Below are 14,416 nucleotides of genomic sequence, written 5' to 3'. Positions count from 1 at the left end.
ATGCAACTGTCGGAGCCATGGGAGCTTACAGGAAGAGAAACATGACCTAGCCTAGGCAGTCAGGGAGGCCTTCCTGGAGGAGGTGATGCCGAGGAGTCATTGTTATTTCTTTCATAGGCCTGGCTCTCCTCCTCCCATCTCCAACAGTCCCCAGGCTCCCTGAGAATGTGGATCATGTCTGTTTAGACACAGCTGTATTTTTAGGGCTTTTGCACCACAATTCCCAAACTGTGCTCTGAGGCACCCCAGGGTGCCACCACAAACAGCACCCATGTGTGATTTTTCAAAACTTGGAGGAGACAAAGGAACACCTCCCAGACCCATGTGAATGGCGCCAACATTAGACAGAGCTACATTTCTTTTGATGATGCCTTGTCTTTGCAAAGCTGGGTTTTCTTCAGTGGGTGCACTAAAAAGCAAAAGCTCTGAGAAAATCAGTGTGGAACAGAATGAAGGTGGCAGAGTCCTGTTGCCAAAATCTGAGAAGTTTGTCAGAGCCCAAGAGGCATCCACACCCCTATAGCTGTGATTCTAGTTATTTAAGAATGCAATAAAAATCATGGAGCACCTGGGGGGCTCAGTCAGTTAAGCATATCTGACTCTTGATTTCAGCTCAGGTCATGATCTTGGGATCGTGGGATCGAGGCCCACATCGGGCTCCCTGCTCAGTGGGGAATCTGCTTGAGATTCTGTCCCTCTGCTCTCTCTCTCTCTCTCAAATAAATAAATAAAATCTTTAAACAATGCAATCAAAATAAAATCCTGTAATACATGCATTACTTTTTCAAACGGCTACTAAGTTGTCAGGATAGAGCTACTTATTAAGCTGTTTGGAGCTAATTACTTAGCAGATAGAACTGTTAGGTATTTTGGCCTAGGATATTTACCAAAAAAATTCCTGAGATGCCAAGGGTACTGTGAGTGGAGAAAGTCTGGAAATGCCTGTGTCTGCATTCGGAGGCACTTTTTGAATTATTGCATGAGTCACTTCCAACTGCCCTGTCTGGTAGGGAGTAGCATTCCCCTTTCATAGCTGAGGGCTTTGAGGCCCAGAGAGGGCAAGCTACTTGCCCAAGGTTACCCAGCAGAGCTGGGTGGGGGTGTGTTTGGCTGTGAATTCCAGACACTTTCTTCTCCCCATGCTTGACCCGCCAGTTCTTGGAGGACTCAAAAGACATGGTTTGGAGTCCTGGCTGGACCAAACAATGGCCTTGAGCAGGCCACCAGGAACGAAAACTATACACATTCAGAGCTTTACAACTGGCTCTGTCTGCTTCATGTGCTTGCTGGTGGAAGATCGTTGTCAAGGGTAAAGCACCAGAGCTTTGCTCAGAAGCTGGGATTGCAAAGTGCTGAGGTGGGAAAATGTTGCTTTGGGGGCTTAGTCAGTCTTTAGTTGGAATCCTGGCTTCTCCCCTTCCCTGCTATGTGACCTCAGGAAAGCGGCTCACCCTCTCTGGGCCTCCTTTGCCTGCTTTTAAGTGAACACAGGTACCACCCATAGAGTTTCATGAGTGTTCAGTGCATTAATGCTGGGGATGGGCTTGGCAAGGGGATGGGCAGAGGAGACATTAGAAAGCTGTAGATGTCTGACAAACTCATCCTTAGAAACACCCTCAGAACCCAGATACAGCCTGTCTCTCTCGCCACCCCCCCCCCCCACAACACCCCCACTGCCAGAATTGACCGTCCTCTTGCCTCCCATCCCCTGCCAGTCTCACTTGCTGGTAATGAGGCTGGAAGCACGTGCCGGGCTGCTGTTTGGGCTTCTGGGAGGATCGTGTGTCTCCTGACACCCAGCCTGGCTCGTGACTCATTAGCGCAGGTGTCAGGGAAGCCGTCACAACTGAGATTCCAGGGGAAGGCAGCGTCAGAGGGAGGGAGGCTTGTGTCTCCAAAACCCAGCAGCCAGCACAGCCTAGACGGTCTTCGGAGGCTGTGCCTCGTTAGGGAAGTGACTTTCTTTCCTTCCTCCCTTCCCTCCCTCCCTTTCTTCCTTCATTTCTCTCTTCTTTCCTTCCTTCCTTTCTTTCTCTCTTTCTTTCTTAAACGATATCTCCACCTTTCAGTCCTTTTAAACAAGCTTTTATTTTTAGCTTCTCATCCCTGGGCCTCTGCAGCTGGACCGGCTCTAGCGGCTGTTGATCCCCCTCACAGTCTCCTGGAGGGAATGGGAACTGCACGGGTGTTCTGGGCTGCCTTAGCGATGTGCATTTGATGGGGCGGTGGGGGTGGGGCACTTTGAATAACAGAAATGCACTGTCTCACAGCTCTGGAGGCTAGAAGTCCCAGGTCAAGGTGGCCTTCAAGGACCACACTCCCTCTGAGACCTAGGGGGAAGGATCCATCCTTGCTTCTTCCTAGCTTCCAGGGCTAGATGGCAATCCTTGGTGTTCCTAGATTTGCAAGCACAGAATGGCTTCTCCCTGGGTCTCCGTGTTCAAACGTTCCTCTTCTTATGAGGACCCTGGTCACTGGGTCGGTGCCCAACCTAATCCTGTCGGGCCTCACGTTAACTTGGTTACATTTGCAAAGACCCTTGTTCCAAAAAAATGTCCCCATTACAGTACTGGGGTTAGTATTTCAACATCTCCTTTTGGGAGATACAGTTTGGAACTTGGCCCAAAGGTCTGGGGATTGAGAGGGGATGTGCTTGTGGGTGAGGAGTTTGGGCCATAGGCTGCAATTTTGCTGGGACCTCCTTGCATGGCTTTGTCCCCAGTCACCCATGATGAAATATGTCGGGGCAAGGCTGGTGGAAAGGGCTGTGGGGTCCAAGACCAGAATCTCAGCTCTGCTCATGAAAAAGTGTTGTGACCTTAATCCCATGTCCCTGTGAGTCTCAGCCACCTTTAAACAAACCATACATGCAGGCATGCACACAGAGAGAGAAAGAGAAGCAGGCTCCCTGCTGAGCAGGGAGCCCAGTGCAGGGTTCGAACCCAGGAACCTGGGATCATAACCTGAGCCGAAGCCAGACTCTCAACCAACTGAGCCACCCAGGCATCCCAGGAATGTGTTTTACACATTCAACAAACAGTAACTACTGTTATTTCTTTTCCCTTCTGAGCTTTGGTTTTCTGAGTATATTTGCACACACACACACACACACACACACACATAGACACGCTACACACATACATGTACTTACATTCACAAATGCATACAATCTGCTTAGCACGATGTCTCACACAATCAATAAATAGCAACCATTATCTGTAAAAGGGAGCAGATGTGTCTTATGTCTGAATCATACTGTATTTTACCTCCGAGACATCCTTAGCTCTGAAACTCTAGGACCTGGACTAAAGAGGCAGATGGAGACCCATGGTGTGAAGTCCAAGATTCCTCGTTGCATGGGAACCCAGAATAAGAAAGTCCCCCTTTGCTATGCAGAAGCTTCAAATTTTGATGTAGCCCTGCCAGTAGCTTCTGGAACTCGAACTGACTGAACCCTTAGTAGATAGAGCTGCTCGTAACACGCTCGTATAAAATATTAGCACAGCTGATGGTTTCTCAAGTCCACATTGTGTGAGGCTTTGCTCCTTCTGCATCGTCTCCTTATTCCTCTGAGCCATGGTTCTGATCTCTGGCTGCACATCAGAACCCTGGGGGTGGGGTGGGGGAGCTTTGAAAAACCTCACTGCTTGAGCTACACCGCAGACCAGGAGCATCAGAAACTCCAGCGAGTTTTAAAACTTCCTGAGTGATCCCACGCACAGTCAGGCTAAGCTCCCCTGGACCACTGCTCTCTACCCTCTCTCCCTGGCATGAATAGTAATTCCTCCCTTGTCAGAGTGACTGTGGAAGACTTTTCTTTTTTGACTCTTTATGAGTAAGAAAGCCCCAAAGTCTTTTCTTAACCAAACATCTGTGTTAGTGGCTTCACATAGATAAGACCAAAGAAGAGTTGCAATTCACCAGTTTCATGTCCTGTGGATGGCTTGATGGTTGGGCAGAGTCAGGCAGCTCTGGGTTTGACCTTGGCCTCCACTATTAATGGGTTGTGCGACCTGGGGCAATGATTTCACTACTTGAAACTTAGTATCCTCTTTTTTTTTTTTTAATTAACATATAGTGTATTATTTGCTTCAGGGGTACAGGTCTGTGACTCATCATTCTTACACAATTCACAGCACTCACCATAGTACATACCTCCCCAATGTCCATCACCCAGCCACCCCGTCCCTCCCCCTCCTCCCAGCAGCCCTCAGTGTGTTTCCTGAGATGAAGAGTCTCTTCTGGTTTGTCTCCCTCCTGGGTCCCTTCTTGTTTCATTTCCCCCCCCCTTCCCTCCAGCATCCCCGGCCCTGTCTCTCAAATTCCTCATATCAGGGAGATCACATGATAATTGTCTTTCTCTGATTGACTTATTTTGTTTAGCGTAACAGCCTCTAGTATCCTCTTCTTGCAACAGAGACAACAGTGCCTTAGTCACAAGGCAGAAGGGAGGGTCATTTGGTAAAGGACTTAGCCTAGTGCCCAGTACATGTCCATAAATGTTCTAGTACGCATGCCCTTGATCTAGCAGCTATGGTCAGGTGACAGTAATAACAGTAAACCCTCCTCCTAGCAGCCCAGCTCTCCTCCTGGATAAGAAGCAGTGAACCCCTGTCTGCATCAAGCCAACAGATAGGACTCACAGACACAGTGGGGCAGACGTGATGTCCAGATGGGCGTGCCAGTCTCGCGGCTGTAGCAGGTCAGAAGAGAGCTCCCTTCCAGCACAAAGCCTGGGTTGCACGTGTATTGGATGGTGGTGCCCACTAGGAGGACAGGATCCGAAATTAAGCGGGTTGAGTGGTCCACTTCCCCGGGGTCAGTGCAGTACATAACTATAGACAAAATAAGACCAAGAGGACGTTAGGATGCTTGATGATTACAGGTTTGCTGAGAACTACAGAATGATCTGGAAAGTTTCCCAACTTGGTTCTTCTCCTGTTTGGAAGCTGCGTCTGAGCTCATGGAAAGTGGCTGGAGAAGAAGACAGGATGAAAGAGACCTGAATTTAATTCCACGTATAGGAAGTAGCCCAAAGAAACGTTTGCGTCTGGACCCAGAGACCTACGAACAAGGTTGTTCACTGCACAATTATTTGTAATGGTAAAAAACAAAACACCAACAACAACAACAAAACGGAAAAAAAAAGAAACAATGTAGGGGAAGAGTTAAATATGGAACAGCTGCTCTATGAAATCCCGAGCACCCACCGAAGACAGCAAAGTGAGGGGGGCCTTCCCTGTTTTCTTTGTGGTGCCTGAATCTAGTAAAACAAGCATCCATTACTTTTCAGTTAAAAAACCAATGCACATAAAGGGAAAACAGTAAGTCAACTAAAATTAAGCCAATTAAAAAAGAATGAAGTATGCCACATGTGTGATATGAAAAAGTATCTGGGTTTCTGAGTTGAGAAACAGCAGTGGTAAAATATCCTTATCTATGGCTATTTCTGTATGAGTATCTCCGTGTCTTTATACGCACAATTCACCACACACGCGTCAATGTGTGTATGTGTAACACACAATGCATTGCAACAACACAGAATAAACTTTTAAGAGTGGTGTCATTTCTGGAGAGGAAGGTCATGAGGGATTTTCATGCTGTACTTCATAATCTTACTGCTGCTTGGGTTCTGTAAGTAGACACCTGCGACTTGTGTCATGGGAAGATATGTTTATGTGCATCTTTTGACGTCAAGAGTGTCATTGAACGAATCACTGGAATGAATGAATGAAAGGCATTGGTGACCCCCAGGGATTTCTGGGGGAGACCCCACTGGCCTCAGGATGTTCTGCTGTTCTTACGCCACTGGAAGAGAAGCCACTGAGGCAGGTTGGTGGGTCTCTGTCTTAGATGCACAGCGACAGGCAACCAGCACGGGAACATAAACGCTGACATCCAGGAGGGGCCCCAGTGCAAATTCACTTGCTCTAATTTGGGTCTTTTCCTGGCAAAGAGTAAGGCAGCTGAAGCGTTTCCCAGAGAGAGCTGGTTTATGTCCCCTCCAAGCTTTCAGAACTCATTACCGCAATGTATATCATCATTATTATTTTAAACACTTTAAAAATCACCATCATCATTATTCTTTTATTTACTTATTTTTTTAAGTAGGCTCTATGCTCAGCCTGGAGCCCAACAAGGGGCTTGACCTCGGATCCTGAGATCACGACCTGGGCTCAGATCAAGAGTTGGATGCTTAACCGACTGAGCCATCCAGGGGTCCCTAAAAAGATCATGATTATTAAAAATTTTGAAAAATCATTATTATTCAAAAGGTTTAAACATCTTTCTTCAAAAAGTTTAAAAGCCGTTCTTATTCCAAAAAATTTCAAAAGTCATTATTCGAAATATTTAAAATCATTATTGTTCAAAAGTTTCAAAGTCATTATGAAGACACGTATGTTTAAAACATTTTATAAAGTAATGATGGGGCTCAGTTGGGTGAGCGCCTGACTTTTGGTTTCGACTCAGGTCGTGATCTCAGGGTTGTGAGATCGAGCCCCGCATTGGGGTCCCTGCTCCGTGTAGAGTCAGTGCCCAGTCTGCTTGCCCCTCTCCTTGTGTTCCTCCTGCTCGCACTCTTTTTCTCTCTGTCTCTCTAAAATAAATAAATACAATCTTGGGGAGGGGAAAGCAATGATGGTGTAGATTATGTTAATGTGTCTGTGATGGGTCTTGCCACCCCATGGTGCTTCTCACTGTTAGTTTTTTTATTTTCCATCATTATAAGCACACACACACACACACACACACACACACACACACGCACACACATAAACCACATCCTGTTATGGAACAAGCAGATGTTTTTGTAGTCAGTTTTGAGGATTTTTCTTTTTCATGTTTTCCTCCATTATTTTTTTAAAAGATTTTATTTATTTATTTGACAGAGAGAGAGATCACAAGTAGGCAGAGAGGCAGGCAGAGAGAGAGGAGGAAGCAGGCTCCCTGCTGAGCAGAGAGCCCAATGTGCGGCTCGATCCCAGGACCCTGAGATCATGACCTGAGCTGAAGGCAGCGGCTTAATCCACTGAGGCACCCAGGCACCCCCTCCATTATTTTCTTTAAAGATTTTATTTATTTGACAGAGATCACAAGTAGGCAGAGAGGCAAGCAGAGAGAGGGGAGGAAGCAGGCTCCCCACCGAGCAGAGAGCCTGATGTGGGGCTCGATCCCAGGACCCTGGGATCATGACCTGAGCAGAAAGCAGATGTTTTAACCCACTGAGTCACCCAGGTGCCCCTGTTTCCCCCCATTATAATTAATTTTCTTTGCCATTGGAATATTTGTGACAGGGATTGAGTATAACACCCCCCCCCCCCCGCTTCCCCAATACCCTCTTTCTCTGCGGACACTTAGTATTTCTTATCGTGCAACCTGTCACTCGAGGCAGGCCAAGCAGGTCTACCAAAATCCCCAAGGAGTCCCAGCAAGACGGATGCAGAATGGAGGCTTGCGTAGGAGGAGGTAGGAAGCAAATGGTTAGCGGGAAGAGGCCAGCCTCAAATTTAGCTCCTCTCCCACCTCTGCTAAGATTCAGTATAGAAACCAGAAGCACCTCCTTTTTCTGACACTGTTCAAGACACCAGATGGAGCTGTAATGGGCGGTACCTGGCCGCACGCCTGAGAGCAGCAGGCAGAAGGTGCCAGGAGGCTGGGATCAGTACTCTCTGGGTGAAGCCGGTTACCTGTGATAGGGGTTTCTAACTGGGGCCCCAAAGTCCAACTTAGATTGGTCTTGAGTGGTTACTACCAGTGTTTTAATGATGAATTTGAATGATCTTTTCACACCGGCTTCACCGCAGTCTATGCCATTCCCTATAGTCTCTCCCTCAGCCTAGTTCCCTCATTTACATTAGCCGCCAGGCTTCTGGAGGCCCCTGAGTCTGACATCCCTGACCTACAACTCCAAGAGGACATTTGTGAGCAGCTCTGGCCAGCTGGTGGAATAGGAGGGAGGCCAGATTCTACATGAAGGGATTCCATTGCATCTACATGAAAAATACTCCATGGGAGGCATTTACCACCTGCTGACCCAGAAGAGGAAAATAAGATGGCTCTTACTTTTCTCACAAAATGGGGGGTCGCTGCTCCAGCTGAGGTCCCACTGGCAGGTGAGGGTGTCGCTCCCCACTATGTCGTAGCCTGGGTCACACTGGTAGGTGATTCTGGCTCCTCTCACAAGCTCTGTATGAGAAGTGGTTTTCCAGCCGTTCTGTATCTCTGGCAAGTCTGAGCAGGAATCATTCCTTGACACCTCTTTAAAACAAAACCATTGTCATTAGATGAGTGGGGGGCTTTTCTCTGTGGGGTTCCCTTTACAGATGTCAGAGGAAGGAGCAAAAAGAATAAAAAGTCTCCAGAAATAAGTAAAACACTTTGAAACCCCTTAAAGCCCAAGAACTCTGCTGTATGAGATTTTATGATAAGCTCTTCCTGTGGGCCTCTAAACTTACCAGGTTTGGTTTGACAATGTCAGTGTAGGATTTGGGGAGACACAGAATCCTAACCCTGCCACTTACCAGCACTGTGGCTTGGGGGACAACCCCTTCTCTCTGTCTCAGGTCCTCACCTTTCATGACGCCGACCACACCCTGTTATTCTTACCTCCTGGAATTCACATTCTCGCATACTCCCTGCAATGCCCAGCAGGGCCAATGTATGCACGTAGGTAATGAACAGACTATTGAAGAAGCGATGGTGTGTGGCTCTGGAGGCCAGGCCATAAGAGACATTGAGAGGTTCTCCTCTTGCTTTCTGGAGAGAGTAACTGCCACACTGTGAGGCTGTTCAGGCAGCCCTCTGGAGCAATCCACATGGAGAGAATCCAAGACATCTTGCCAATGGCTGGCATTGACTTGTGAGCCACATGAGGAAGCCATTTTGGAAACAGAGGCTCCAGCCCCAGTCAAGCCCTTGAATGCCTTGAATGAATGCAACCCTGGCTGACATCATGACTGCAGAGTCATCACGACAAATGCCAAGTCAGAACCATCTGGCATGAGATCCTGAATTCCAGACCCACAGAAAGTATGTGATCATAAGTGTGCCTTGCAGGGCGCCTGGATGACTCAGTCGGTTTGGTGTCTGTCTTCAGCTGAGGTCATGATCTCTAAGTCCTGGAATTGAGTCCCAAGTCGGGCTCCCTGCTCAGTGGGGAGCCTACTTCTCCCTTTCCCCCTGCCCCTCCGCCCTACCCCCCGCCTCTGCTCATGCTCTCTCTCTCTCTCCCAAATAAATAAATAAAATCTTTTAAAAATGTGCATTGCTAATTTGGGGGGGGGATATTTTGTTATGCAGCAATGGTAGCTAACACACTCAGCCTCGTCCTAAGAATGTCTGAAAATTCGTGGTTTTTTAAAAAAACCATAATATATGGTTTTGTGATACAGATTTAGACAAACACTCAACTGTTGAAATAAAAATAATTATTGGTGCATTCTTTAAATCATGTTGCATAACATCAGTGAACATTAACCACACTCCAAAATAAGTTACACACAGCTCAGTATCACAGATTGGAATAATCTTGCCTTCCTTCTTGCAAATGCTCATTACTAAGGGAACAATGCAAAGCCCACTATTACTATTCTTGCATCCAAGTGCCCACTGCACAGATTTTGAGAAGAGAGCTAATTAGGCCATATAATTAATCTGTAGTTCTTATGTGCTTCTGAGGAAAGCCAAGCACCTTCCCTGTCTGTAGGAAAGTCATTCTGAGAAACAAGCAATGGCTTTTCCTGGGATTTCATCATGATTTTATTTGGGGAATGGAGATCTCAGGGGTGTCTACAAGAAGAAGGGGAGAGGGAAATGGCTTCTGGAATTGCTTCGTGGGGAACAGGGACCTTTATTTTTAGGCCTTTGAAAGATCAGCCAAGCCCTGGATTTATTTTTTTTTTACATTTTATTTCTTTTTTTTTTTTTTTCCATTTTATTTATTTTTTCCAAGCCCTGGATTTAGGACACGGCTGCAAATGCTCAAACTGCGGTTGAAAGGAGGAGAAACAGGAGTAGATACTGGGTATGGGGTCTGCCTTGTGCCAAATGCTTCACGACTGAGAAAGATTTGCTGGTCTGACTTTTCAGACTGAGCCAGCATGGTGACATGCTCCCATGGGACCTCCTATCTCCTTTGTGACATTCATCACATTCCTGATGATCAAGCTGGGGACACTATGTTTCAGATCTTGGCCCCATTGTTTACTAATTCAGTGGCCTTGCCCAAGTTAGACAGCCTTCCTGTTCTTTGGCTCCTAGACTCTACCCCCAGAGACTCTGATTCAGGAGTCTGTGTGTTTAGCTAGCATCCTGGATGGAGCTTCTGGCATCATTGCCCTCGTGGGCCCTTAACTTTGTGAAGAATGAGAGAACTGGCCTAGGAGTTGGAGGACTTCCATTCTGGTCATTGTTTTGGAAGCTGTGTGACTCCAGTCATGTTGATAAACATCTCTGAGGTTCATTGTCCTCAATCGTAGAACTGAGACAAGAGTCATGACCCTGTCTATTGCTGAGGGCAATGTGAAAACTAATTAATGTGCACTATATGACACTTAGGTGAGTTCTATATGGATTCATTCATTTGTTTGACTAATATTTTGTAAGAACTTACTATTTGTCAGGCACTAGGAATATAGGGATCTGAAGTCATGTTCCCAGTCTCATGGTCAAGATTAGCATCATGGTGCAACTTTTGGGTAAAAGACATACCTAAATGCACTGAGTACATGCCACCATTTGCCAGTCTCATGGTCAAGATCGGCAACCTGGTCTAACTCTTGGGCAAAAGAAATACTCAAATGCACTGAGTACATGCTGCCATTTACTGGTCTTATGCTCATGGCAGACATCATCCTAGGTACCACTGTCATTTGATTGGAGTTGACCCACAATATGGAGCCTACTTATTATCCTTGGATTAGAGGAATAAATACACAAGTGACTAATATCTCTTCGAAAAACACGCTTACTCAGCTCTGCTTTTTTATTCTCTTGCCTCCGTGCCCTTGGCCACAGACACTGATGAGGAGAATGGTTCTTTGCTTCTGTCTAGGTAAAGCAGAATTATGGGAGGTCAGAATGAGGTAAGCCCAGAATGTTCCTGTGGAAGGCTTACCAGCAGTCCTAGCAGATTAGCCTTGGCCATGTTGCAGAGCTAGGTGCTGGCCATGAGATCATTTTAGGAGCTTCTGAAATTTCTAGATGACCATAAAACCCCCTGACCCTTCCATGTGATCCCTCTTCTCAATAAGAATTGCATCTACGTCTGGTTAAATCTAGACCTGGGATAGCAACTACCTTTCCCATGCCACAGCAGACATCACTAGTCAATCATGTCACTCTCCCTCCACGGACCTCGGGCGTGGACTCTTCAGAATTCTTTCCAACATGGTCTTCAACATGGGTAGTCACAAGGAATTGATAGGCATCAGAATTAAATACAGAAGCCCACCTGCCTTCCCTGTGAAATTGAGTGTGTGTTTCTTTGACAGAAATAAGAACAGAGTTGTTCTCATCGTATGTCGCCTACATTTGCCCATATTAGCTAGGCGATGTATCCCCGAAACCCTCCCCCACTTTCACCAGCCAGAGAAATAAAGGCAGGGAGAGCAGTCCATTCATGCCTGGCTCCTGGTGCCTAGTGCAGGGGCTGGCACATGTGCAGAGATTCTTTGTGGACCAAACTCTGTAGAAATTGGAGATCATGCATTTGAAGATGGAAGAAAATAATATATGGAAGAGTTCCTGCCAATTTCAAATTGTCACACAAATCTTAACTTTCAACTTCAATGAAGAGGAACCCCTCCTCTTCATGACGGCGCCACTCTGAACGTTGGCCAGACTTCCGGGTTAACCTTGGGTGGCCTTGGATAGGGTCAGATTTCTACCACTGAGCTGAATGGGGTTTCAGAAGACTGACTTGGACACCGGAGGAGACAAAAAAAACAAAACTATGACCTCATCTTCCAATTGGGAAGCGGGGGGCAGGGAAATGAGGAGAAGAGAAGTTTAAGGAGAGAGACTGAAGCCAAGTCACCAGAAACTCTCCCTCCAAAGGCAGCTGACTCTGGACGGTGCGTGCCTCGCCTGGGTAGCCAGCACAAGCCGTCCCCCAGTGTCCAGGGCCCTGCCCAGTAAAGAGTGGGCAACCCATAGAGAGTAGGAGCACTAACGCTCTGAAAACACTTAGCAGGACAATCAAGGGGAAAAAGGACTCTGAGAAACATGAAAAAGATCAACACTTGGTCTGTCCCTCTGAGAGGTGTACGCAGAGTGGGCAGGGATGAGAAACATCTAACAGCTGGAAACAAACACACAAAAAAGGCAGGGGACTTACTTTCACATGCATCTGGCTCTTTGAGATAGCCAAAGGTCAGACAGGGGGCTTGTGTTTTAGAGGCAAGAGGAGAGACACAGAGAATACTTCATAATAGAGATGGATGGGCAAACCTTCAAGTCGGGGGGGAAGAAGGAATCACAGACGGAGAATCTGGCCCAAGCCAGATGGTTTTTGATGGTGGGCGTGATAGTGGGGAGACTTGGCAGAATGAAACCTCTTCTTTTCCCCCTTTTCCATCCTGGAAATCAAGATGTCCGCCTCGTTCCTGGGCAACCCAAGCAAGTTCTCTGATTGCTGTGTGAATCCTGCCCATTAAAATGCTCAGTGTGCAATCACCCACCATCCTGGATGACAAGAGGAGAGGTCTTAAGTACCCCCTTGTGTCTCCCAAGTTCTCTGCTGTTGCCAAGAATATCAGAGGTAGAGAAACACTGAGAACCAGGGGAGCCAGGAAGCCCAGGTATGAGCCTCCGTGTCTGGCCCTGAGAAGCAAGTCCTTTATCCTCGGTGGCCCAGGGCTGCTTCTGCTGTGACATGACAAGGTTGGAGCAGAAGCTCTGTCAGTTCAAATCCTTTCTGGGACTGAGATTAGTGGAACTTCACAGCCATCCCTGGACTGCTGGTGGCAGAAGATGTTGGGTGGTGGTGGGGTGTGGGGGTAGGGAGAGAAGCAGTTCTGTTTGGGTCATGTTAAATCTGAGATGGTGGTTAGACATGCAAGAAGGTAGCTAGCAGGGGATTAGGTGGAAAGTTCATGGAAGAGGTCAAGGTTGGAAGTAGAAATGAGGCAACAGAACACAGAGAGGCATTGTATAGAACCTTGGGACTGGATGACAGTGTATGGGGAATGAGTCGAAACGGACAGAGGACAGGGATCTTTGTGGTGCTTGAGACACTCCAGTGTTCTGAGGAGGGTGGCAAAGCCAGCGATGAAGAAGAGGGGGGTCACAGGTGAGGAATGAGGAGGGAAGGCTGTGGATGGAAGAAATGGTAAGAAGAGGTGTTGGATGGCCAAGAGTGAACTTGGTTTGAACTTCATAGCAGTTTTGGGGGTTTTGTTTCTGTTTTAATGTGAGAGTGAGAAAAATGGTTTGGAAACCCCATTGAAGAGCAAGGAAGATACGTCTTGCCTCTCATTGTCTTACAGTACTGGGGGTGGGAGAGAATGCATGGTCTCCGTTGGATGGGGCTGCAGGAGAAGAAGAGCCCTTAGGGAGAGCCCAACTTCTGGTCAGGCAAGATGGCAGAGATGCTGTTTTGAGAAGTTGCAAATGCAGGAGAGTGTGCTGATGGTTTAGGATCCCTGCTGACTACAAGGGAAACACCACGAATCTGAAAGTCATGAGGCATCATCTACTAGGTCCTGATATAGAGCCTCTGGAGCAGCTATCAGTTTTTTCCATTTTACAGATGACCAAAAGGAGGCTCAGAGAGGTCAAGTGACTTGCCTAAGATCACACAGCCATTGATACCAATACTAAAACTCAATCCCTGTTGTTTCCAACCAGAGAGCCCAAATGGCTAAAAACTACACATATTTACTGTGCCAGTATATTAAAAGATCCATGTAGCACAGAACCCTCCAAAAGACATATCTCGAATAAACCATCTAAACACACGCATACTCACGCACACGCAAAAGGACTGGAGAAGACACTTACCTATGTAGTTCATGATAAATCCCTGGCCCTTCCCGAAGATGAGGCCAGCGGGATCTGAGTGGAACTGGATAGTTAAGTCTGGTGTGGACGAGTACAGCTTCTGGGGACCACTGTTTCCAAGATACTGCCCCAAAATGTGAGGCATGACCTCATCACCGTCATAGATAGTCAGGATGTCACTGTTGCTCAGGTTCAGGCTAGAGGAGTGGGGCAGACAAAAGAAGAGGGGTCTTGTGAAACACAGTTATGGACATTCAACAAGCCTTTGATTTATTTTTTTTCAGGCAACATACTCAGTGGCAAGCTCCAGGCTAGGTAGGAACTGGGGGTGAGGCAGGCAGAGACCACAGGTGTGAGCAGGACGGGCTGATCTTGCCCGAAAGCACGCATGGCGCCTGGGTTTGGGGAGGGACTC

At 47.1% G+C, this 14,416-nt stretch overlaps 1 protein-coding gene across 5 annotated transcripts in view; it reads right to left on the bottom strand.

Moving 5' to 3' along the window:
* Positions 1-14,416, bottom strand: part of SEZ6L (seizure related 6 homolog like) — a 195,983-nt gene that overhangs the window by 13,392 nt on the left and 168,175 nt on the right. For all 5 annotated transcript variants that reach the window (XM_046025900.1, XM_046025901.1, XM_046025903.1 and 2 more), the window contains exons 10-12: positions 14,002-14,198; positions 8,065-8,259; positions 4,644-4,835 (exon numbers count right to left, since the gene is read on the bottom strand). In XM_046025900.1, the coding sequence (XP_045881856.1) occupies positions 4,644-4,835; positions 8,065-8,259; positions 14,002-14,198 (584 nt within the window). The remainder of the gene's footprint in view (positions 1-4,643; positions 4,836-8,064; positions 8,260-14,001; positions 14,199-14,416) is intronic.

Source organism: Meles meles, chromosome 12 (assembly GCF_922984935.1).
Source record: "Meles meles chromosome 12, mMelMel3.1 paternal haplotype, whole genome shotgun sequence".
NCBI lineage: Eukaryota > Metazoa > Chordata > Mammalia > Carnivora > Mustelidae > Meles > Meles meles.
This window is presented reverse-complemented; position numbering and strand designations above follow the sequence as displayed.